Genomic DNA, 27,842 nt, shown 5'->3' with positions numbered 1-27,842 from the left:
CAACTTAGTAGATGTGGATGAAACGTACTAATTTTAACGAAATAGGAGGCGACTCGTTTCTATAGTCCTAGGCTTAGTTCTTTGTAAAACTAGTAATTACATCGGAATTAATGTGCTTAGATTGTTTCCTTGTTAATTGATTTCTCGCCTTGATGAGGGAGGTGACGTATTTTGATAAGAAATGACCATTCTATTTGATTTCGTGCTTAAAGTGTGGTTGTTTCGAAATTTTGTAGCAAGATCTCACTTGCCTTGCAATAGGGTACACTACCTCATTAGTATCAAACTGTGAGTTGAAAGGGTTACGGGTGTAGCTAAACTCGATTCGGATATTATAATAAAGCATTTTAGCTATTTGCTTATTAGTACATTATGGGTTTTTAGTATAATTTATGAGCTTACTCGAGGACGAGTAAGAGATAAGTGTGGGGAGATTTGATAACACATTATTTTACTTGTCTTAAGCCCACATTTTATCTCTTATTTGGTTCAATAAATAACTCGAGTTAGCGTTATTTACTTATTTTACTGTTAATTAACTCATTAGACTATTAGTATTAAATAATTATTACTTTATACGAATTGTCGGAGTTTTGGTACTGTTTCCATCTTGTGTCATGTAGGTACCGAGTCAAGCGGAAACCGAATGGGAGTTGTGAGACAATACGGGCAACAAGAAGTGAAATTGAGATAAACCAAGGAAAAGTAAGAGAGTGAAGTGTTGACCATTGACTTCACAAAAGTCAGTGACCCCTGCAATATGTGTTCAATTCGCATCTATGATCTCTATTTACATCCACCATCATCACCATACATGATACATGTACATCATCATCCCATGAACACCCACACATCACCCATCAAATTAACCCATAATTATAAATACATGCTGCCACTACTTCCTTTCACCCCGTCTCGGCACTGAAACCCGAGCCAAGCTACCATAAACCTCAGTGCCAGAAAGGTCAGCAACCCGTCGTTGCATCACCGAGCCAATATCACCATGGCTTCATCTTTTGTTCGTCGTCGCTCAGTTCAACCACAGATAGCCGCCATGGACTCCAATACAAGCACCGTGCGAGTTCAGAACAGCGAAGGCAGTGACTGTGCAACTTCGACCGTTCAGAGCGAGTTCGGCCGTGCGCAATGGAAACAGGGAGGAAGGTACCGTGTTAGTTCAAGCGTGCGTAACATATCAGTACCGTGCGACTTTCAAAGGAAGGAGCGAAGATATTGATGTTTGACTAGGCGTCACATGTGAAGAAAAGCCTTTTTGCTTTTTGTAATGTTCTCTTTATTTCGTCTTATTATTATAGATATTTCATAACTTTGAGCTCAAAATTACAACTTTGCCATTATTTACTCTCATATAAATAATGTAAACTCCAATAATGAGAGGAGAACCCCCATTTTCAGTTTTCAATAAGGATTTAAGACAAGTTTTCTCCCAAAATTTACTCTCTAATTAGTGTAAGAGTAGATTATTAAGTGTTCAAGTTCCAATCTTTACATATTGTAAGACTAGATCTACCATTTTTATGCACTTTCCTCTTAAATTTTGGTATCAATTCTTCTCCCTTCTCTTTCTTATGGTTATATTTAGATTGTTGTTATATTTTAATTAGTTTAAGCATCTTTAATTAGTCAAAGCCTTAATCTTTATTGCTCTCACCATGTTTAGTGTTATTGTTATGTTTTTTTAGTGTAGTTTACTTTAAAATTTTAGTCTTTATTGAATTCACTATTTTTAATGTTGTGATTAGTTTAGTGGTAATATGTTACGTTAATTTAAGTATGATTAGTGAGAAGTATTTTCATTAGGATTCGATTTAACCCCGACATGTGTAAGTTACTTGATTAAAATCCATTTTCATTAGTTGTTGAAGTGTTGGTTAAGGAAGATTGGAGGATTTGACTTGTTATAGTCTTATTTGTTGTTGGTGATTGACTTTTGACCCTTGACCATTGGTGAGAACTAATTAGGTTGGGAATTAGACCACCTCATTTGGACTAGTTGTCGACCTAGGTTGAACCCGAGAGGGAGAACCGAGGGAGGGTGCCTTCAATCTTGAGTTTGAAATCGACCCTCGAGAGAGGGAGTGAGATGACTTGGAACCAACGCGGGTTTAATAACCTTGATCAATACTCGGATATTTTGGTATTGAATTAGGGAGTCCGACTTACGAATCCGAGAGGGAGGTAGGTTGGGGTGACTAGTGTCCTATTATGAGCCCGAGAGGGAGTTAGTAGGCGAATTAGAGGCGTTTCCCCTTAACACGTCTCCTTGACAACTAATTGACGGATTTATTACAGTAAATGAACATGTTGGTGGAGAAAATCGGATCCTAGCTCTTTCTTTATTGTTTAGACCATTATTATTTCTATTACTTGCTTTCTCACTTTAGTTGTCTTAGTTAGTTATTAATTTAGTTTCTTAGTTAATATCAACCAATTTCATGATTCACGTAGCTAACTCGTAATTTGAGACAAAACTAGTACTCAAACTTGATCTCCTTGTGGTTCGACCTCGACTACCCTTACTAGTTGAGAATTTGTTTGATTGGGTACGACGACCTCTACCCGCTATCAATTATCAAGCTCGACAGGAGGAGGAAGAGGATTAGTAGGACTGACAAACATTTCAGCAGTAACAAAAGATGGTGAAAAGCTTTGGCCTCCTAATAATAATCCATTTGGTGGCTCACTCATTGGTGATACTTCCTGCAATTATCCACAAAAACCCATAATTCATAAACATAACTCATCAAATTTCAACATTTCCACAAGACAAAACATTTCGACATTTGATTTTACAACAAAAGATCATATTATTCGCTTTAATAAAATAGCCATTTCAACCCTTTGATTCGGCTTTATGTTTCATAACTAAAGTATTATTTACTCAAGAAGAGTAGAAGACATAAGTCATATAACATTTCGACACTTCATATTGAGCTAATAACTTAACATTACAGAAAAACTTGTATTCAACTCTTGGAGTCGAGTTCGAGTAACATAACAAAATCATTAACAGACAAACTTCAAGAAGACATAATATTTGGACGCTTCATATTGAGCTAATGGACATTACAGAAAAGGTTGTATTCGACTCTTTTAACTGAGTTTGAGTAAGATAACATAATCATTAACAAATTAAACAAACTTCTTACAATGTAACAATCACACAAAAAATGTAAACTTTGACTAATACACTTACAGATTGAGACATAATCCGTTCATGAACAAGCTGAGAAGTAGTAGATGAAGAGAAAGAATTCCCCGAAACGAGTCGTTTATGATCATCAGTCTCTTCATTAAGATTGAGAGGTTGATGTTCTTCCTCAAGAATAGGAGGAGTTGCACATGAAGAAACAACATTTTTAGACATTATGGAAGGAAGAGAATGAGAAAGAGCCTTAGAAAGGTCTAAACTTATCTAAAGTGCTAAGATAGTGAGACTACTTCTTTCTTTCCTACAAGAATTGCTCATCTCATGAATCTCTCAACAGGGCATAACGACGCATTGATGCAAATTACATTTAATGGTTTCAAAAAGGTACTATTGTAGTGTTGTGAGAGGAATGAGATAGGATAAAGAATTAAAGACGGTAGATCGCATTAAAGTGGGACTATTTTATTTAATTTAAGGGAAATTGTCAGGCATGCGTGATGGAAAATTAAGATATTAAATTTCATTCAATACAAATACACAACCTCTTTATTTTTTGTCGTAACCGCAGAAAAAATGACTCGTCAAACCGGCACTCGACCGAGTACCAGAGATACTCGACCGAATACTCTATACTCGACCGAGTGTCTCCTAAACTTGGATGAGTACATCGAAGGCAGTAGCCTGCCTAAAACGTACAAGACACTTACTCGGTCGAGTATAGCCCACTCGACCGAGTACTCAAGAACCACAAAAGGGTAGTATTACAATATGCACAGAAAATTATTTACAATTATTTAAAATACTTACACGATCAGTATGTAAGGTAAAAAAAATGATTGAAACGAAAGAAGTATAATAGTAAAATCATTTACTCTGTACAACTCAAATACGACATATTTGAACCCAATTCATAGGCATTTGTGATTGAGCGAACAATAAATCTCTCTTGTGACGGGTCAAATATCAAACACATAGGTAGATAAGACAAAAATTAAAGTACCTAGGGAGTCATTAATAACTGTATTAAGAATAAGAATAATAATAAGAGTGAAATGTAGGGCTAACTGTATGGTCTTTCTTTCTTTCTTCGTAAACTAGTTGAGGAATATCTTGATATATACCGTAAACCGTCATTGTAGAAAGTTGGCTAGATAATTATTGTTGTAGTTGCATGAGATTAGATACATTTTTATGTCAAATATCAAATACATAGGTATCGAATTTTGTAAAGTATGAAAATTTCCTTAAGAAAATTCCCGTTGTAGAGCGATTTACCGATACTGATTGCGATGTTAGCGTATTCTACATTAAGCAAACGTCAAATTTTAATAAGTTTGTAACCGCCACATGATAACAATTACATTTAATCAAGCAACACAATTACTCGCTCCTACACTCACAACAAATTTGATGAAAATGGATAAACTTAAAAGTAGGGTTTGTGAATTTATGTGGAAAGCTAAAGTAGTGATTAATGTCCGTGTATTTATGAAGGAGTAGTATGTATGGTTGTCTGCGAAAATCAAGTCGTTTGTAGCTAATATGAGTAAATTCACTACTTTTTAATTCACATTTATTTATTATTTACTTTTTGACAAGTTTTTCTAGTGAGTGTCATTAAATGACTTAGTTAATCGAATGCTTAACGATGAAGATCAATTAAGGAAGCATGGAGGAGATCCTTAACATGATTCTTTTAGCACAGATTCTTATTTTAGGCGAGCTATTTTTCTTCTGAAATAAAACGGTCATTTAGCACAAATTCATATTTTAGACGAGCTATTTTTCGTCTGAAATAAGACGGATCAAATGTAACCATTTTACGATAAAATGTTACTATTTTCTGATAAAATATTACCATCATTTTCAGAGTAAAAAGGGACAACTTTAGTTATATAGTTTTATCATTAAATGGTTATATTCTATTAAAAAAATGTGACATTTACTCCGTTTTATTTCAGACCGTCTTAAACAAGACTTATTGTTTAACGCAGATTAGGTCTTTAATTAGACCCAAACACTATCACTTTAATTCCAATGAAGAACGTTAACTATCAAACATCAAACATTCCAGTCAAATTAAAGACCCGAGTTAAATATTCTGAAACTTGTAACTCTCACTTTAGTACTTTCTGAAAGTTAAATACAGAGTAATTACTTCACATTGACTTCTTCAATTCCAATCTAGTTCTTATCATCCCTACAGCAGTCCTACAAATTGGTTTTCAAAATAAATTCATACTTTAATTTAGTAATTCTCGACTGTATAAATGTCAAGAATATTTACTCCAGGCTCATGTATATCCTCCACCCAACCATCAACGCCTATTAAATGCGGAGTATGAATTGTATGCACTATACTATTCTTATGGTAATCTTAAAGAAAAATACAGAGTACAATTTTAAGTAGTTAAAGCCTTCTAAATTTGGCTATATTAAGAATTAATTTTCTCTAGGGCTGTATAATTAGACCTGGTAAAACGGGTCAACAGGTCGGGTTTGTCTCATTATCGGGTTAGTTCGGGTCGAGTCGGATCCTTACGGGTTTTCGGGTTGTTTCGGGTATGTTTGTCGGGTCATTTTCGGGTTAAGCGGGTCAGGTTGTTTAGGGCCGGATCATTTTCAAATCAACGATTAAGAGAAATAAAGTCATTTCAAGTCTTTTAGGGTCAATTAAAGTTATGTTTTGTCGGGTCAATTTCGGGTTGGGTGGTTTCAGATTACGTCATTCTAGGTCGGGTCTGTTACGGGTCCATGAAAGCTCGGGTCATTTACGGGTAAGGTCGGGTCAATTCGGGCTTCAGGTGTCATTCGGGTGTTGCAGTTCGGGTTGATTTTGGATCTCGGGTCAGCCTTTTCGGACCGGGTTGATTTTAACAGGTCTAACTCTTAAAATAAAAGGCATTAAATTTTGTAATTTAATCATTAGCATGATTTTTAATTCTTAATTGAATATTTAACAGAAGAAACAACCAAAAAAATTTAATAAGAAAAAATGAGGTCAGCAAAATGTACCATGTATGGAGCATGCTTCCATCATCACATCATATTTGACCACTACATTTATTATTTCTAATGTTCCCAAAATCCCAACTACAAAAATAAATATGGTGGTAAGGAATAATCAAAATAATGCACATGTACAAAATCACTCTTTTTCTGTTTTCTCTACGAAAAAATCCATTTTGACAAGTTTTTCACTACTTTGACCGTGTCTGACATCAGACATTCCGCATTGTTGTAAATTACATTTAATGGTTTCACACTACTACAGATACATGCTATAACAACGGTTAAAAACCGTTGTTATATAAAAAAGCGGACGTTGTTAAAGCGTCCGTTGTAAAAGGTTTTAACAACGGTTGGTTTTCTTAAGGAACCCGTTGTTAAAACTATTAACAACGGTTTTAAATATAAAAACCCGTTGTGGAAAGTGTGACTCAATTTTGGTGGGAAAGTTATAACAACAGTTGTAATATACAAAACAATTGTTATAACTAAAGACAACGGGTTGTTTCCCAATAACCGTTGTTGTTTGTTTTTAAAAAATAAATAAAAATTAAATTAAATATTACTAGATGCATGCATAATTACGGCCCGTTATAATTCCGATGTATGCATTATTACTGCCATCCCTGTGCATATGAATGGACAATATGGAATGAGAAGGGTTATAATAAGATTTGAAGCAGCAGAGAGAGATATGATGATGATTATGGCACAACTTCCTAACATATATATTAATTAAAAAACAACTTAAACCACACATTACTTAGTATAAATACACGCATTATCTCAACTAACATTCCATTATCTCACTATATATCTCCAAATCCTAACTGCTAAAACAAACTCCAAATAAACCCTAATTAATCTTTCAAACAAACTCCAAACTTCATCAACAAAATGAATGATATCATCCTTAAGACTCTTACTATGATCGAGAACAACAACAGTTTCATCCGCCGGTTGCTCCACATTGAGGACAGTTTCAGGAGCTACCTTGTGGATGCTCGATCCGTACTGAAGGACGCCAAAAAATATGGCTTGACAGAGCAGCAGCAGTTGCAGCTATATGACGATATAGCAATTGCTGAACGGAATCTCCAAATAGTTAAGGAGGAGAGGACGGATATCATAGAAGAGAAGAAGACTCTCTATGAAAATATAAGAATTGCATTTTTATTAATGTAATTTTTTTTTAATTTATGTATTTATATATATATATATATATATATATATATATATATATATATATATATATATATATATATATATATATATATATATATATATTAATTAAATAATTAAGTTTATCATGCATTCCTCTCTATCATCTTGCTTCTTCTTTGTTTTATTTTATTTAATTTGTTTTACTAGCTAATTAAGCGAATAATACTTAGAGAAATAACATAATGATCGATAAAAACACATACATGCAAATGAAATAATTAGAAAAAGAAAATAATGACGATGAAAGACGGTGAAACCAACAGTGACGGTGAGATTTACCTGATAATTAGAGAAAGTAAGAGACGATGAAATCAACAAAGGACAAATGAGATGATAAAGCGACGATGAGAAAGAGAGAAAGAGACGATGAGAAAGTGTGTGTTTTGTGTTTGTGTTTGTGTTTGTCTGTGTTTGTGTTTGTGTTTGTGTTTGTGTTTGTGTTTGTGTTTGTGTTTGTGTTTGTGTTTGTGTTAAGGTTTGTGTTTTGTGGCTGTAGCTGATCTGTGTTTGTGTGGTTTATAGTATGGAAAGTATTGACAACGGTTGTTAAAGAAAAACCGTTGTTAAAACGTTTTAACAACGGTTGTAAAACAAAAACCGTTGTTAAAAAGTTTTAACAACGGATTTCAAAAATAACCGTTGTGATTACTTTTCACTAACTTTGCGCCAATTTTGCGCCAAATTATTAACAACGGTTGTGCATGTTTGACCCGTTGTTAAAACTTATAACAACGGTTATATAACCATACCCGTTGTAATTAATTTTAGTAAAATTCGCGCCATACGTTCTACAACGTCTATTGTGATTTTCGTGAATAAGCGTTGTTAAAGGGGCGTTGTAGTTGCCTGTATTTGTAGTAGTGTCAAAAAGGTACTGTTGTAGTGTTGTGAGAGGAATGAGATAGGATAAAAAATTAAAGACGGTAGATCGCATTAAAGTGGGACTATTTTATTTAATTTAAGGGAAATTGTCAGGCATGCGTGATGAGAAATTAAGATATTGAATTTCATTCAATACAAATACACCACCTCTTTATTTTTTGTCATAACGGCAGAAAAAATGACTCGTCAAACCGGGCACTCGGCCGAGTACCAGAGATACTCGACCGAATACTCTATACTCGACCGAGTGTCCCCTAAACTCGGCTGAGTACATCCAAGGCAGAACCCGCTGTAACATCCCGAAAAAAAAGGACTAATATTAAATAATATAGTCATATTATATATTAAGAGTTGGAATTAAAGCCTTTATTAATCTATATAGACTGATAGTTTGGACCCTATATAATTAAACACGAAATAGTTAAATATAGTCACCCAAATTAGAACCTATCTGTCTCGACCGAGGTTTTCTTTAAGAGTATCATATAACACACATTTTGATATGTAATGTTACTTAGATCTAAATAATGATAAGATCTTTTTATAAAATATGTATCGGTGTTGTTATGAAATATTATGGTATAATATTATATGGATGTCCATATCTTAGAATAACTCTAGAATATATTATATTATGGAAACTCCATGCCCATTGTATTGTATATATATATACACCCTTCATAATTGAATAAGAATATGGTTCTGTCTCTCTCTCTCTCTATATTCTCCCTAACTTCTCTCTACAATTCTCATGTCTTTATTTCACAACACGTTAGCAGCACGAGACTCTAACTTATTATTATCTAGATCTCTAACTTATTATTTTTAACTTATTATTATTCAGATCTGATAATCAGGAGGTTCATATCAGATATCTTATTATATTATTTATATTATTTACTTAAATTCAGGTACGTAAACTCATATTTAATATTGAGTTGTGATGAAATAAATTCAGTATGTTAATTTATAAACTACGGCTCATAAATCATATATATGAAGTGCAGATTTAGAACATAACTTTTCTTTAGTTACGCGTAAGTCTTGATTTGGTAATTTGATACCCAATATAATCTAGTACTTTAATCCTAATTCCTAACTAATCGAGTAAAGAGAAAAAAATACATTGAGCATCATGCAACCTCAAAACTTTCATGTAGACAAGTACGTACTACAGGATTTACGTTTCTAACTCTAAATGAAAACATTAGTACGGTTTCATCACACTTTTCGTTTATTGGTCATCTTTGATTTATTGTTTCATCAGTGCTTGAATATCTATAAATTGTGAGAAACTTTGGGAAATTATGATTTATTTTCAATTGAAGAATTGTTGTTCACAAAACCATATATGTTGTTTGTTATCACCGGCATTGGATAATTTATTTGTTTTGTTTAACATGTGAAATCGTTATTGTATCTGCTATAGACAGAAATCGTATAGGTTAATTCCTCGATTTTGTTTGCAATAAACAAAGTATTATTGTAGGTTGTTTCAATACTTTTAAGTGTTAGAATCTTATGAGAGTAGTGGCCTGGTAGCAGCTCTTCTTGGTGCTTCAATTATAATTAATAAATTATATATAATTATATGCTTGATGGTATAAAATTTGGCCGTAGGCTTGAAAGAAATTCCATATAATTTTATTATTGAGGTAAGGTACCTAATTGTACATAGTCTGCATGTTATGACAAGCATCTAAATTGATGTTATTGCAATCCTTACTACGTGAGATTGGCTATAATTTTACATGAACACATACAACAACTCTAATTTGTGTGTCATCGTCAGGTATAGCCTAAACAACTCTACTTTTAAACTGAATATTATTGGTACACAAATTGCTTTTGAATTTTACATTATTTATATACGCGAGCTAATCTAAGAATAATATATAATAGACACGGTATAAAGCAGGATAAGATTGTTGAAAAATAATAATAATAATAATTGTAATAAATTGTGGAGGGTGGATTGGCGGCATAAATAGAGAGGTATGTTATATGTAAACGACGAATAGACGATCATACACAAAACTCAAAATAGCAGAAACCTGCAACAAAGCACTTTCAGAAAGACTAAGGTAATACTCCATATTATGATGTGTTGGTTATTCTATGCGTGCAAATATACAATTCAATGACGTTCTAAAGACAAGATGCATCATCATGGAGATTGAGTAGGGAAAAGTGAAAATCAGAGTAGTGAGGTAAAAAGGTAAAAAACACAGGGAATTGTGAAAATAGGCTTAGTTTGTTAGCTAGTAATAGGAGCTAACTTGAGCAAGGAAGCAAGGTATGTTCTTATGAAGAAAATAAGCCTAATTTCATTGTATAATAAATACCCTAAATTTCTAGTATTCATAGCATAAGTCTAGGGAGTAAATGAACTGATGATTTGTGTATGCATGCAAATAATGCTAAGCATGCAATAACTCAAAGGGACTAAAAAAAGAAAGAGGTGTGTATAGATTAGATATGAAATTTATTATTACTCTGCATATCCAATAATCCATAGCATTAAATTCCCGCCGCACCCTCTTTTTTTGCTAGTTGCCTTACTAATTTTGTTAAGCATATTTGTAGTAATAGTTTTAAATTGTAGCATGGACAACGACACTCGACACCTATATGTGATCGAGTCCAGGGGCGGAATTAGGCTATTTTTACTAGGGCACTAATATTGCATAGCCAAATTGTAGCATTGATGGTAGCTTTGTTGGTCACCTACCAAGAAGGCAGGGGATTGACTCCCATTGATGACAAGTTTTGTTTGATTTTTATTCAAATTGATCTCATATCAAAGTGGACTAAAAATTTGAAGTATTTCATGCTCGATAGAATCACTCACATTAGCCGAAACTGTTACACGACTTCCTGAACTAATAGTTCTTAGAATAGCCACCTCATCATCAAAAGAGAAAAGAGAATTATAATCATATTCAAAATAACATAATATAAAATTTTACGTAAATGAACAATTACAAATAATATTAACAAATATGTCTAATGCACGCATAATAATAATAAGCATAAGCAATACTATATTATATATCCAATGGTTGCCGAGCTGAGCTTTGACATATTTTGCTTTATATAGTCTATGCTCATCATTAAAATAATGTAGTTTATTGTTGTAAGGAGTCCTATTCGGGAATAAAATATCACACCCTTCAAAATTTTATCTGAACTATAATAATAAAATCCTACTAAAATTATGATGTCTTCCTTTTAAACAGTTTGTTAGGTACTATTTAAAAAGAACATAATGTAGATTTAATTTAATTGAAAAAATAATTAAAATTTATTTAGGTGTTTTAATTAAAAACTTGGGGACTATCACATGCTTCGAAAAAACGTCTATTTCATATATATAGATTGATAAGCCATTGTTCGAAAATTCAAATAATTAGGAAGGTCAACCAATTAGCATATGAAATAAAGTAAATCTCTCCAATACGAGACATTTAAAAAACACGTATTTAGATGATTCCAACTACACTAATTAAGCAAGGAAATGACGCAGAAATTGGATAGACCCCGTCAAATCGTCATCAGAATTAAGTAGGAAATAAGATTGAGAACAAGACTGGTCAAAGCTCCCCTAAGCTCCAAACCACCAGACAGTCACCCTTCCAAACCACTTCTAAACCGCCACTCGCTCATCGACATCTACAAATCGTTATCTTGAAATTTCGAAGTCTTGCTTATACTAATAAACACAATATATGTATAGTTAATAATTCGAAAATAATAGTTTTGTAAATCAGCTATCTGTATATCTTTGTTATTATTATTAAGCGTATACATATAAAATCATAAAAGTAGACCCGTGAATTTCACGGGTTAAAACCTAGTTTTATTAAGTTTAAGACGGATCAAATATATCCATGTAGGATAAATAAGAGAAAAAGCAAAATATTTGTTCTATTTATCCATACTAGTCTTAAACCCTTGCAAATTGCACGTGCATGCTATTAAAAGCATTGTTATTATAAAAAGAATGAAATAAATATGATTAAATTTAGTGCCAAATCAAATTTAAGATTTTAAACTTTATTTGTAACTTTCAAAAAACATGATTAATCATGTTACTTTAAATGACAAACATCATTAAAAAATGAATTATATATAACTTTTATACTATTTAATAAGAAAAAAATTATTAAAATAAATTAAAATTTGTAGAACTGTTATTATATTAGTACCAAAAAGTAATGAATATAGTTAAAATAATTAATATCAAATATTTATAAAATTATACTCCATTATTTTGATTTAAAAAATGATTAAAAAAAAGACCTTATAAATTAATTCTAATTTGTATTCCAACTCTAACCCGTGTAACCGACTTGCATTTGTCTAGCCTATCTGATCGGCTACCTGACTCGTTCTTGGCCCAAGTATAAAAGCCCATATATATTCCGCCCAAATATACCTTACCTCATCCTTATTCAATTAGAAAGCATATACTTTTGTAATAAAAAAGCCTATACTCCATAGTTCGTAGTAAATGTGAGTATCGGTCTAGTTTAAACCTGTTAAATTTTGACCCTACCCGTAAACCCAACTTAACTAACCCATTTTATTTAGGGTCAAGACCCGTAAATCGTTACTCAAGTTCCGATTGACCAAAATTTAATATGTCCCGTTAAAAAATATACTATCTTGCCTTGAATATAAAAGACGCGAAAACTAATTTTAATCCGTATTATGACACTAACTTGATCCGTTTTACATTTAGATAAATAAATATGAGCTCGTTAACCCGTGCAATTTGGGCTAGGTACAGAAACACAAATTCTCATTTAAAACGGGCATATCCATCTTAACATTAAGACGATCAAGTTTCACATATGAGACAAAAACAACATACATTGATATTAGCAAAAAGTTTTTTCCATCTATACTAATAAGGTGTCATTTAACCCGTTTTATTTTTAAGATATTCATTTAAATATGAGCTCGTAAAATATAGTCAATCATTTTCAATTCATTCTTTTCGGCCCAACAAACTTATCCATAGTAAACATATATCAACTACTTGTATAAACCTAATTTGTAGAGTTGTGCAGCCTCGCACATTGTCTCCCTCCTTTAATTCTTTCTTTTTTTACTCTCTCACTCAGTCACTCTCTCTCTCCCTCACAACTAGGGATGGCAATGGGTAGGGTCTGGGTCGGGTCCACCCAAACCCGGACCCGAGATTTTCCCTTTGGACCCGTACCCGACCCAGACCCGCAAGGGTCTAAAATTTGAGGACCCATACCCGGACCCTATGGGTAAATGTCGGGTCTGGGTCTACCCGCGGGTCCGAATTTCAGCCACTTTAATAGCAGGATTAACAGCTATGGGGTCTATAATATCAAACTCGGAACCTTAAAATCAATACCGTACTTGATAACCATCTCCATCTCACCGTCGCTGACTGCCGTTAATGGTGGTTGTCGGTCACCGTCTATTAGAGAGGTAGTTGCCAGTCGCGTATCAGTGATGTGGTGGTGGTTTCCTTGTGGCAGTGGTGGAGTGGTGATGTTGTCAGAAGAGTTTGGTTGGGTTTTATCACTTTATGGGATGAGTGAAGAGAAAGAGACTTTAGTTGCTTTGGTTTCTACGGTCTGCCAGTATGAATTCAGAAAAGTTGTGATTTTGATTTTTTGTTTGTAATAAAGGGTCTAAGGGTCGGGTATGGGTCTCATAATTTAAACCCGCACCCGGACCCGAAATATTTTCTTAAGACCCATACCCGGCCCATACCTATTGAGTCTGAAAAAATGAGACCCATACCCGACCCATTAGGGTCCGACCCTCAGGGTCTGGGTCGGGTCCCCGACCCACTTCTATCCCTAACCCTATTGCATGACATGATGCACAAAGAGGTAGAAGTATATGTAGATGACATGATCGTTAAATCCAAGGATAGACAAGGTCACATCGCCAACCCTCGCAAGTTCTTTCTCAGATTGTGCAAGTATAACATGAGACTTAATCCTCAGAAGTGCGCATTTGAGGTAACGTCCGGCAAGTTGTTGGGATATGTAGTCAGTCAAAGAGGGATAGAGATTGATCCATCCAAGATCAAGGCTCTAATCGAGATGCCACAGCCTCAGATAGAAAAGGAAGTTCGAGGTTTCCTAGGCAAGGTACAATATATAAACCGCTTCATTTCAAAGCTCACTATGATATGCAAACCCATACTCAAGAAGCTCAAGAAGATGGGCTAGACTATGTGGACGATGATTGTCAAAAGGAATTTGACAAAATCAAGGAGATCTTGGCTAAGTCACTTGTTTTGATGCCACCGTAGAAAGACAGGCCTTTATCTCTGTACCTCACAGTCACAGAAACAGACATGGGGGCTATGCTTGCGCAGACCGTCGGGAAAGAAGAAAGAGCTATCTACTACCTTAGCAAGAAGTTCTTAGAATATGAGACTAAATATACACCTTTTGAAAAGACATGCCTCGCTCTTGTGTGGGCAACCAAGAAGCTACGTCATTATATGCTTAGCTATTCCGTCAGGGTGTACTCGACGAAGATGGACCCTACCAAGTACATTTTCGAAAAACTCTCCGAAATGGCCGTTTAGCAAGATGGACTTTAATGCTCTCAGAGTTCGATCTCAAATATGTACCTTTGAAGGTCATTAAAGGACGAGCGGTAGCCGAAATTCTTTGTAGATAACCTATTCCATGATACCTAAGTAATAGATACATGATCGTTTCCAAATGAAGACATTCTACACGCCAATGTGGAATCATGGGATCTCTATTTTGATGGGGCTTCCAATCTCAGAGGGTACGGTTTAGGAGCTCATGAAGGCGAGCATACACCGATTTCTGTCAAACTTGACTTCGAGGTGACTAATAACGAGGCAAAATATGAGGCCTGCCTCATTGGTTTACAAACAGCGGTCAGTTTAGGCATAGACTCTGAGTTCATGGCTACTTGTCCTTAATCATTAATCAAATAACCGGATCTTGGAAAATCCGGAGTGAAAGTCTTGCACCATATCAAGCCAAGACAGATCAAGTCGCTCAATTATTCGACCAAGTTATCTATTTGCATCTACCTTGAGAAGAAAATCTGTTTGTAGACGCTCTTGGAAAACTTGCATCCTTGATCAACATGCACGACAGCATGATGGAAATGCCATTGTGCATCGAGCGATGGTCCGAACCATCCTATGTCTACTTTCTTACCGATGAAACAAAAATCAAGAGGAGCCTAGATACCAAGCCATTTTGAATTACAAGCTCAATGGCGAATACCCGCCAGATAGGGACAAGAGGGGACTGCGAGCAATACGTTTATTGGAATCTTAATATGTCCTGAATCAAGGGGAGTTATACAAGAGAACGCCACAAGGCGTCATTTATCTTTGCCCTGATCATTCAAAAGCAAAGAAAGTTATGGAAGAAGTCCATGATGGAGAATGCGGTCCTCATATGAGTGGACCAATGATGGCAAAGAAAATCATGCGTCTAGGCTACTACTGGACGACGATGGAAACGGATTGCGTCATTGATAAGTCCATTTTATATATAGTTTTAACTCCCTATTTTAGCTCGGTTTATTTGATTATTGCACTTCTATTAGTGTATTTGTGAGCTAATTCCGTGTTCTAGGTGTTTTTGCTTGCATTCGTTGCATTTTGTAGGAAATAAAGCCGTTGGTAGCTTTTCCCATCAAATTATCATTTACCCAAATTCACGAGGCTAATGGGAGCAAGTCTTAACCATGCAAGGGCGTTTCGGGAAGTGTAGAGGCATTTTGGGAAGAAATTGGAAATCCCGAGCTTAATGAAATCCAACTTATGTTGGTGCGCAAATAATTAAATATAATCCAAGTAAAAGCCCATCATAAGAGCATACATTGGACGCCAAATGATCCCTAGGATGCCTTAGACGGACTCTTGAAGAAGCTTGCATTAGATTCCGCATTGTCATAAAGCAAGAAGTTAAGACGAAATTAAGTGGAAAATCAGAAAACACACGACCCCGATAGGGGTTGGGTGGCCCCGATCGGGGTCACCTTCATTTATGTTATTTACGTTTCATCCCCTTATTCCTATATAAGGGGTGTTGAATCCGTCATTTGGGGGACCTCTTACACACCTCCTACACCACTTTCATACACTATTTCAAGTTCTTAGTATAGTTTAGATTAGCTTTCCTTTTAGCATTTCCTTTATGTAATAAAAAATTTCATTCAAGTTATATACAATTTACAATTCAAGCTTTCCATTTGTTCTATCTTGTTCTTCATTTCCAACCTCATTTCCAATTGTTAAGGTAATATTATTTCTAGTATTGTTTTGTTATTCATTTGTCATTTACATTACTAGTTAGTGTGTTCATCTTTATTATATCATTTGTCATTAGATTAGTTTTCATTATGCATGAGTAATTCACTAGTCTAGGGAACAAGGGAGCCATGCATGAGTAATATTTGCAATTGTTGAAATAGGATGTTTTAATATCAACTCATTGTTTCTTTAACATGCTTGCATCGTAGTGTTAGTCTTTGATTGTTGGCCACTATCTTAGATTAAATTTGTTAATTCACTTTTATAAGTCGAGAGGCACGAAAATGAATTAGACTAAGCATGTTTTAGTAGACCGACCTAGCCATATCGAGAGCTTGTTAGGACCCGTTCTATGGTTGACAATAAGGCCGAGAGGTGGTTGTCATAATACCTAAACAATTAATGATTTTATCAACTCCTATGTTTAACTTGAACATTTATATAATTTGCATGTGTGACCCGACTTCCCTAGGCTCTTTCTTTATTTTTGATTTCTTTCATTACCAAACCAAACAATTAATCGATAACCGACTTTGATAGAATTCACTCCATGACAACTGAGGTCAGGGAGGGCGTTATACGCTGAGGTCAGGGAGAAGCATAAAGGAGATCCAAAATTGGAGAAGTGGCGTGCGGCCGTGGAGGAGGGCGTGCCGTCACGGTTTGTCGTAGGAATAGATGGTGGCTTGAAATTTGATGGAAGGTGGTGTATACCTGATGATGAGGACTTGAAGAGAAAGATTCTGACTGAAGCACATTCTACACCATATTCTGTGCATCCTGGAGGAGATAAGTTATATAAGGATTTGAAGAAAACGTTTTGGTGGCCTGGGATGAAGAAGGAGGTTGCTGAGTTTGTTTCTAGATCTTTGGTTTGCAAAAGGGTGAAAGGTGAGCATAAGATACCACATGGTAAGGTACAGTCTCTGGATGTGCCTGAATGGAAGTGGGAGATCATTTCTATGGATTTTATTGTTGGTTTGCCTCGTACTCAGAAAGGGAATAATATGATTTGGTTGATAGTAGATCGTTTGACTAAGACAACACACTTTATTCCTATGAAAGACACGTGGAGCAAGGCTGAATTGGCTAAAGCATATGTTAAGAATATCGTGAAGTTACACGGAATTCCAAAGGATATTGTTTCTGATCGTGATTCAAGGTTTATTTCTAAGTTCTGGCAAGAGTTACAAGAGTGTATGGGCACGGCCTTGAAGATGAGCAGTGCATTTCATCCAGCTATAGATGGACAGACTGAGAGAACTATTCAGACTTTAGAGGATATGTTAAGAGCTTGTGTCTTGGAGTTTGGAGGTTCATGGGAAGAGAGGTTAGATTTGATAGAATTTTTTTATAATAACAGTTATCATGCTAGTATTGGCATGACACCTTTTGAAGCTTTGTATGGAAGGAAGTGTAGGAGTCCAGTTTGTTGGGATGACGTCACTGATGCCGTGACACTGGGGCCAGAGTTGATTCAGCAGATGGTGTTGGGAAATGTGTCCTCAACAATAGTGCGATCACATGATTTAAATATCATTATTAAATCTCATTTTGAAGAATACAATTGGGAAGTAATTTTGTTACTGTCAACTGGTCAACATATATCGGTAATGATTGGTGACTAGAGTTTGACATTACTTGTCGTGTGACGGTGGTGATCGATTGACCCCTAGGTCATACCTAAAGGGCAATACACTTAATTGATTATTTAATTAATCGTATAACGTTACGAGTTGATTAAATTACTTGAAAATTGACGGACGATTTCGGAAGTAAAATTTACGTATCATATTGAAATGTGATTAAATGAGATACGGTCTGAGTAATCGAATTGTCTCATTACTCGGATGAAATTATTGTTTAAGGTAACAATCGGAATTGAATGAATTTTTGTGAATACGATTTACAAATTGGTAAAATATTTCGGCACAAGTAATTATGGAATTACTAAATCAATTTTTGTATGTGACGTATTTTTATTAATACGTTGATTTTTAATATGTTAAAAATACATTGCAAATTATGTTACATGTGACATGTTACATATTGAGAAATTGACAAAAATAATATGGACACCATATTATGATATGTACCGAAATAATGGGGTATTAGATTAACATTGTGTTGATTAATTTATTAAGTAAACATAATGATTATCTAATAGTCTAGCCATGCAAGCCTATGAACATTGTTAAGAGCAACAACTTCATGCATTGGCTCACCCCAAAAGCCCCCCTACCACCCGGTTTTTGAGAAGAGGAAACCATGATGGTTTTCTCATATTTTTACCTAATAATATACAAAATGTTTTGTATAATATTCATTCACTTGTTCATCCAAAATTTAGAGTTTTAGAGAGACAAAATCCTCTCTTCTTCTTCCTCCCATAAAACCGAAAATATTAAGAGTACATAATATTTTTGGGTCTATTTTCTACTAAGATTAATATTATACTAGTACTTATAATATTAATTAGATTAAGTGTTAAGCCTTGGGTATAAAGCTTGGGGAGAGATCTTATACTTAGATCTTGTTCATCCATAAGGGAAAGCTCAAGATCAAAAGAGAAAGGTGATCTCTTTTGTGCCCTTAAATCCGAAATCCACCATGTAAGGACATTATTTCTCTTCTTTTATATTATTGTTTGCATGCATAAAATCCGTTTTAATTTTATGACAAATTAATCATAACATATTTGAATATGTTAGTATGTATATGAATCTACATTTCCTTCAATCGGTATCAAGAGCCACGGTTGTTTGCATGCAAATTGGTTAAAAGTTTTTCCGAGTTATATGAATAACAAATAAAACTTGTAAAATTTGTGTTATTATGATATATCACGAAATTATTACATGCATGTTAATATTTCTGGTCCTAAAGTGTTTTAGGATATTTTGGTTAATTTTTCGGATTTTTATTGTTCATATTTTATAATAATGACATTTAAATGTGATTTTATGAGTAAAAATGTCATTTTTGGTCTAAAATTAGCTATACTTCGAATTTTAAGTTGATTTTTGGATATGTTTTCACATATATTATTTTGAGATAACCTGTAAATTTTCATAATTTTTGGAGTTGTTATGCTCGAAAAATGAATTTTTCATTATTAAATTCGGATTTAAGTGAAAAAAAAGGTTAATATGAGTTAAATTTCGAATCTGGTCATAGAAAATTAATATGTTGTCACATGCAATTTTACAAGATGTGTGTAAAATAATTGGCTATAAAGAAGTCTTTTTGGATGATTTATGAATTTTTGAAGAAAAATAGCATAAATAGTGACATTATTAGTGGAAAATTAATAAAACATAATCTATGACTTAGGAAAAACGTCTAATGTTGCATTTCATCATATTTTTCAGATCTAAAATTGAAAAGTTAATGAAAATAATTTTTCCATGTTTTTATGATTATTTTATTATAAATCGATAAACCGCAACATTGTTTTTCCGGAAAAAGTTCGAAATTTTTAACCTAAGATTTTGAACATTATGAGTGTCATGGAATTTTTTCCAGAATGTTCATGAATTTAAATTTCAAATTTCAAATTTATTTGAAATTTTGTGATTTATTTGAAGTTTAATGGCTTATTTTTGTAATTTTTGGTCCAATTATGAACAATTTTGTAAATAAAAGTTAATTATGGTCAAATTACTAGTGGAGACTATATTTTGAGTCCTAAGAGGTTAGGGTAATTAACTTATGCATAAATATGAGTTTATGTATTTTTGTGATTATAAAATGTTGAAATCACGCAAATCCGTAAAAACCGAGTAATATATGATATTGGCTATTTAAAGGCGATTTAGCATAAAATTTGAGCATGTTCATACATATTATAATGCTGCATTTTCTTTATGATTGTCATAATTTTAATTTATGTAATTTTACTTAGTATGGCCTTAGATTTTAATTGGTATTTCCCGAAATGTATGGGAATATCGATTCGGTTGTAATTTTTATTGTGATCTCGTATCACCGTTTTGTAATTTAATAGATTTATTTTATTTTAGTTACAAATGTATAATAGGAAATTATGTAATTTATCATGTAATTTTATTCATTCCGGAGTTCCAAAAGACGGATTTCTTCAAGAATGACGATACATAAAGACGGTGTTACATCGAGATGCGTGCCACAACCGAAGTTCAAGGGACCAATGGAGTTGGTTTCCGAATATGTAATAGATTAATAGTTTTTCTATTTTAGGAAGGCCATACTAGGATTTATTTATCTTTATGCTTGCATTTTATTTTATGTCACATGCATCGCTAAATCGCCATAACTAAACATGCATCCTTATTTTATCGAGTTTATCGACCGTGTCAATTAGAATTATCGTAGTTCACCGCTTTAGTTCACTTAAAACGTGATAGATAATAAATTGACATGACCTCTCGCTAAAACAATAAATTGAGACATAGCCTTACCAAATAGTAGTTACCATGAAAACCTATTTCGCGAGGGAGTGCGCTCGGCCCCACCGGGGTACAAACCTTGTTACGTAGGGGAAGTGGGTGATGAATGTTAATCCACCGAATTCATGTTGATGAGGGATGTATCGGCCCCACCGTGCCCAAGTTAATGTGGGTTTGGATCATGGACACATTTATTCGAAATTTGGATTGAACTCAACAAAAGTATTTGATAAGGGATGTATCGGCCCCACCGTGCCCTTGTCGATGTGTTTTGGGCTATAGATAATTTTTAATGTAATATTATCGACCAAGAGTTCTAAAAGTAGAATCGATTAAACGTTAATCCACCGAGTTATATTGATAAAGGATGTATCATTACCGTGCCTAAGTCGATATGAATTTGGGTCTTGGAATCATTTATTATAGTTGGGTAGAGGTCACTATATAAATGTTCATATCTTGTTAAATTTGCAAGTATGATTTAAAAAGGACAAATGTTAATATTTCCTTTCCTCCATATTTGTAGTGCATTACAATGAATCCAACAAATGCTACCGCACCAATAACTATTGAGTCATATCACCATGTTCTTGACGACGTATGCTCCAACAATAATTTCGATACAACTAGAGAACTTCATTTCGGGATAGGTTCGGATGGAAACCTTAACTTCATCACTTCTTCTAAACCACCCACTACTACTAGACCTCGTGTGAGTCCGTCTCAGGAAGACTACCTCATACGATCTATAGGGTCTTTGTCTCTGGAAGATAAAGATGCCAAAGCTAGTGGGAGCTCTAGCAATCAAGTTCTTGCGTCAAAGGGAAAGAGGTTCAAGAAGAAAGCAAAGAAAGTCAAAAACTTCAAGCAAGTTAATGATGAGTGCCATTATTGCTATGGCATGGGACATTGGCTTAGGAATTGCCCTGTGTATTTGCGAAATATAAGGGAAGGACTCATTACTCCAAAAGGTACAATTCCTAAAGAAATTTATGTTATTGATATAAATTATACTTCCACTACGACATGGGTACTAGATACCGGTTGTGGTTCTCACCTTTGTAATCATTTACGGGGTTTAAGAGATGTGGAGAGGCTTAGCAAAGGAGATGTGGATCTACGCCTTGGAAATGGAGCTCGGGTAGCGGCCGAATCCAAGGGAACTTATGTTTTAGCTTTGCCAAATGGATTTGAGTTGTATTTGCATAATTGTTTTTATGTACCTACACTCTCTAAAAACATTATTTCAATCGCCATGCTAGACGTGGACGGTTTTTGTTTTGTCATTAAGAACAATCGTTGCTCTATTTCTAGGAATGATTTGGTTATTGGCCAAGCTACTTCCATCAATGGCATTTACATTTTAGAGACCTCAAATCCAATTAATGATATTTATAACATACAATCAAAGAAACTCAAAACAAGTGACCCAAGTGAAGCGTTCATTTGGCATTGTCGATTAGGTCACATAAACGAGAATCGCATCAAAAGATTAATTTCGACTAATGTGATTACACCATTTGATTATCAATCATATGGTACATGCGAATATTGCCTACTTGGCAAAATGACTCGTAATCCTTTTAGTGGTAAAGGGACACGAGCTAGTGAACTATTAGGACTCATACACACCGATGTATGCGGACCAATGAGTATCACCGCTCGTGGTAATTATGACTACTTTATAACCTTCACCGATGACTTGAGTAGATATGGGTATATCTATTTAATAAAACACAAGAGTGAAGCGTTTGAGAAATTCAAGGAATTTCAAAACGAAGTAGAGAACCAATTGAACAAAAGGATTAAGGCACTACGATCTGATCGTGGTGGTGAATACCTTAGCCTTGAATTTGATTCACACTTGAAAGGTTGTGGTATTATATCACAACTTACTCCACCCGGAACGCCACAACTTAATGGTGTTGCCGAAAGGAGAAATCGAACCTTACTTGATATGGTTCGATCCATGATGAGTCAAACCGAGTTACCGAACTCGTTTTGGGGATTTGCGATACAAACCGCAATTCGATCTTTGAATAATAGTCCCACAAAGTCCACTGAAAAGACTCCATGTGAGATGTGGACGGGTAAGATCCCAAATATATCCTATATGAAGATTTGGGGATGTGATGCTTACGTCAAAACTAAGAACGACAACAAGCTTGCCCCAAGATCCGAAAAATGCATCTTTGTAGGTTACCCCTCGACCTCTCGAGGTTATTACTTCTACAAACCTCAAGATCATAAAGTGTTTGTGTCTTGCGAGGCTGTCTTCTTAGAAAGAGAATTTATTTCTAAGAGACAGAGTGGGAGAAATTTTGAACTTGATGAAGTTCAAGAGCCACAAACCGAGATAGAGACGCAAGAAGATGTTCCTTCGTCGTCCAACGCGGTTGTACCTCCTCCACTAAGAAGGACGGGCCGAGTAATTCGCCATCCCGATCGATATGTGGGACTTATCGAGGAAGATGGAACACTCGATGTGTTGCTTATGGAAAGTGACGAGCCCGCCACCTACAAGGCCGCAATCTCTAGTCCTAATTCCACCTTATGGCTTGAAGCCATGAAGTCCGAAATGGATTCTATGCTTGAAAACCAAGTTTGGGACTTGGTAGATTTGCCTAAAGGGGCAAGACCCCTTCAATGCAAATGGATATTCAAAGTCAAGAATGGCATAGAAGGACATGACGATGTCTACAAAGCTAGGCTAGTGGCAAAAGGATTTACCCAAGTCCAAGGTCTTCATTATGATGAGACCTTCGCCCCGTAGCCATGCTGCTAAGATCCATACGGATTTTGTTAGCGATCGCCGCATTTCATGATTATGAAATATGGCAAATGGATGTCAAAACCGCTTTTCTAAATGGGCATTTAGAAGAGGAGGTGTACATGATACAACCCGAAGGTTTTGTTGATTCTAAAAATCCTAACAAAGTGTGCAAGCTTAAGAGATCCATTTATGGTCTTAAGCAAGCATCAAGAAGTTGGAATCATCGATTCAATGATGTAATAAAGGAAAATGGTTTCACTCGAAATGTTGAGGAACCATGTTTATACATGAAATTTAGTGGGAGCAATGTTGTGTTCCTAATCTTGTATGTCGATGACATACTACTCATTGGAAATGATATTCCAATGTTGTCTTCTGTTAAGAAGTGGTTAGGTAACCACTTCCAAATGAAGGATTTAGGAGAGGCACAACGCATATTAGGTATCCGGATCTATAGAGATAGATCCAAGAGGATATTGGCACTAAGTCAAGAGTCTTATGTTGATAAGATTCTTCGACGATTCAGCATGGACAAATCCAAAAGGGGTTTGGTACCTATGGTAACCGGAACGATATTGAGCAAGACTCAATGTCTCTCCGAACCCCATGATGTTGAACGCATGAAGTTGATCCCTTACGCTTCCGCTGTTGGATCAATCATGTATGCCATGATATGCACACGTCCTGATGTCTCGTATGCCTTGAGCATGACGAGTAGATATCAAGGAAATCCAGGTGAGAGTCACTGGATTCTTTGTCAAAGAACATCCTTAAGTACTTGAGAAGAACTAAGGATTCTATCCTTGTGTTTGGAGGAGACACTGAGTTGCGTGTTATTGGATACACGGACTCAAGTTTTCAAACAGATAGAGATGACATGAAATCACAAGTGGTTTTGTTTTCATGCTCAATGGTGGTGCCGTAAGTGGAGAAGCTTCAAGGAAGCTATAACCGGATTCGACAATGGAGGTGAGTACATAGCAAAGATCGAAGTGCCAAGGAAGCTATGTGGATCAAGCAATTCACGGAAGGTCTAAAAGTAGTACCTACCGCCAATGATCCCATCACTCTCTATTGTGATAATAGTGGGACGATCTTCCAAGCTAAGGAGCCAAAGTCTAGTAATAGATCTAGACATGTACTTAGAAAATATCATGTAATAAGAGATTTCATTGAAAGAAAGGAAATTGCGATTTGTAAGGTTGGGACGGATGACAACATAGCCGATCCGCTCACCAAGCCTTTATCGCAGGCTAAGCATGATGGACATGTTACGTCCATGGGACTTAAACGTGTACCAAGTTTTTGTTAGATTTTGAAATGAAATAAAAGTGTTGTTTTGTTCATGTTCATAATCACATTTGTCTTTTATCTTTAATTTATACTTTGTTACATCCAAACGGGTTGTAGAGACAATTGAACACCGTTAAAGTGAACACGGATTAACATAGTATTTGCCCATAGTCACTTGTATGAGGTGACGTCTCGAAGTGACTAGAGTGTGAGGCGATTGATGGCAAGTTCAAGTGCCATGGAGTCATGTGTGATGACTAGTCGATCACATAGGCAGATCAAGGAACATTCAGTCGGGCCTTATGACCGCTTATAGAGTTACGCAAATTTATATAGCCTGGTCGTGGCGAGAGCTGCTATAGTATTCAAATGAGTCGATTCTTTTGACTAAAGACTATTCGCCTAAGATGGCACAGTTTCAGATTAACTTTGATTTGTGTTACTACGACCTTCGTAAATGGGGTCAAATGGGCAAATTTTGGGTTATGATGGCTGTGGCTAGTCAAAGGGAATGAGTGCGATAGGAATTGTCCACCCCTAGTCAGGGTTATAACAATATCTCAGGGCCACTCGAGGAGTAATGAACTGGAAATGCGTGGCCACGCTCGGAAAGTATCTATGATAGATAAGTCCGGTCAATCAGTTATTCTCTAGATCGAGGAAACCACTCTCGATATGATCACTTGCAAGTACGACCTGAAAGACACCTTGCATTGAGTGGGAGATAGTAATAGGACAAGAGAATTGGTGACGCACACTTGTCGAGGACAAGTGGGAGATTGTTGGGAAATGTGTCCTCAACAATAGTGCGATCACATGATTTAAATATCATTATTAAATCTCATTTTGAAGAATACAATTGGGAAGTAATTTTGTTACTGTCAACTGGTCAACATATATCGGTAATGATTGGCTGACTAGAGTTTGACATTACTGTCGTGTGACGGTGGTGATCAGTTGACCCCCTAGGTCATACCTAAAGGGCAATACACTTAATTGATTATTTAATTAATCGTATAACGTTACGAGTTGATTAAATTACTTGAAAATTGACGGACGATTTTGGAAGTAAAATTTACGTATCATATTGAAATGTGATTAAATGAGATACGGTCTGAGTAATCGAATTGTCTCATTACTCGGATGAAATTATTGTTTAAGGTAACAATCGGAATTGAATGAATTTTTGTGAATACGATTTACAAATTGGTAAAATATTTCGGCACAAGTAATTATGGAATTACTAAATCAATTTTTGTATGTGACGTATTTTTATTAATACGTTGATTTTTAATATGTTAAAAATACATTGCAAATTATGTTACATGTGACATGTTACATATTGAGAAATTGACAAAAATAATATGGACACCATATTATGATATGTACCGAAATAATGGGGTATTAGATTAACATTGTGTTGATTAATTTATTAAGTAAACATAATGATTATCTAATAGTCTAGCCATGCAAGCCTATGAACATTGTTAAGAGCAACAACTTCATGCATTGGCTCACCCCAAAAGCCCCCCTACCACCCGGTTTTTGAGAAGAGGAAACCATGATGGTTTTCTCATATTTTTACCTAATAATATACAAAATGTTTTGTATAATATTCATTCACTTGTTCATCCAAAATTTAGAGTTTTAGAGAGACAAAATCCTCTCTTCTTCTTCCTCCCATAAAACCGAAAATATTAAGAGTACATAATATTTTTGGGTCTATTTTCTACTAAGATTAATATTATACTAGTACTTATAATATTAATTAGATTAAGTGTTAAGCCTTGGGTATAAAGTTTGGGGAGAGATCTTATACTTAGATCTTGTTCATCCATAAGGGAAAGCTCAAGATCAAAAGAGAAAGGTGATCTCTTTTGTGCCCTTAAATCCGAAATCCACCATGTAAGGACATTATTTCTCTTCTTTTATATTATTGTTTGCATGCATAAAATCCGTTTTAATTTTATGACAAATTAATCATAACATATTTGAATATGTTAGTATGTATATGAATCTACATTTCCTTCAGATGGTTGGGCAAGTACATGTAATTAGACAGAAGATGAGAGCTGCACAAGATCGGCAGAAGAGTTATGCAGACTTAAAAAGGAGTGAGATTCAGTTTGCAATAGGAGACAAAGTGTTGTTGAAAGTATCACCAATGAAGGGTGTTATGTGGTTTGGTAAGAGAGGAAAGCTTAGTCAGAAGTACATGACCTTATGGGATTTTAGACAGGGTTGGTGAGGTGGCATATCGTCTTGTACTACCACCAGCTTTGGTAAAAGTACATAATGTTTTTCATGTTTCACAGTTAAGAAAATATGTGAGTGATCCTACCCATGTGTTAGCAGCTGAGACAGTGGAGATGGATGAGAATTTATCTTATGAGGAAGTTGCTAAGGAGATTTTGGACAGAAAAGTGAGAAAGACTAGAAATAGTGAGATTTCCTTAGTAAAAGTTTTATGGTCTAATCATAAAGTATAGGAAGCTACTTGGGAGGTTGAAGCTGAGATGAAGGAAAAGTATCCTCATTTGTTTGCGTAAGGTATGTTGGTTATATGGACATAACCTTTTTCTTTCGGGGGTAGAATATCACAGCGCGTTGGTTTTGCGTTGATTTGATCATTTATGATAATAATATAGATAAGCTTGTTTATCGTTTATTGTTGTGGTTGTTTGGTTCGAGTAGTGTGGTGTGGTGAACTTCGGGACGAAGTTCTTTTTAAGGAGGAAAGACTGTAATACTCCT

General features: G+C 35.0%; 1 protein-coding gene across 1 annotated transcript; it reads left to right on the top strand.

Moving 5' to 3' along the window:
• The first annotated feature begins 14,265 nt into the window (after nt 1-14,265).
• LOC141648867 (uncharacterized) lies at nt 14,266-27,637 on the top strand. The gene is made up of 7 exons (XM_074457576.1): nt 14,266-14,416; nt 17,163-17,388; nt 17,479-17,925; nt 18,016-18,082; nt 27,121-27,328; nt 27,444-27,511; nt 27,578-27,637. The coding sequence occupies exons 1-7, from the start codon at nt 14,266-14,268 to the stop codon at nt 27,635-27,637; spliced, it is 1,227 nt and encodes a 408-aa protein (XP_074313677.1).
• The last annotated feature ends 205 nt before the right edge of the window (nt 27,638-27,842 follow it).

The sequence above is a fragment of the Silene latifolia genome, chromosome 3 (genome assembly GCF_048544455.1).
Source record: "Silene latifolia isolate original U9 population chromosome 3, ASM4854445v1, whole genome shotgun sequence".
Taxonomy (NCBI): Eukaryota; Viridiplantae; Streptophyta; class Magnoliopsida; order Caryophyllales; family Caryophyllaceae; genus Silene; species Silene latifolia.
This window is presented reverse-complemented; position numbering and strand designations above follow the sequence as displayed.

Bases quoted from the DNA above. Each gene is read 5' to 3' on its own strand.
- LOC141648867 (XM_074457576.1), top strand. From the start codon at position 14,266: ATGAGACTTAATCCTCAGAAGTGCGCATTTGAGGTAACGTCCGGCAAG. The intron at 27,329-27,443 runs GTTGGTGAGGTG...ATGTGTTAGCAG, and splicing joins CTTATGGGATTTTAGACAGG to CTGAGACAGTGGAGATGGAT. The intron at 27,512-27,577 runs GTGAGAAAGACT...CATAAAGTATAG, and splicing joins AGGAGATTTTGGACAGAAAA to GAAGCTACTTGGGAGGTTGA.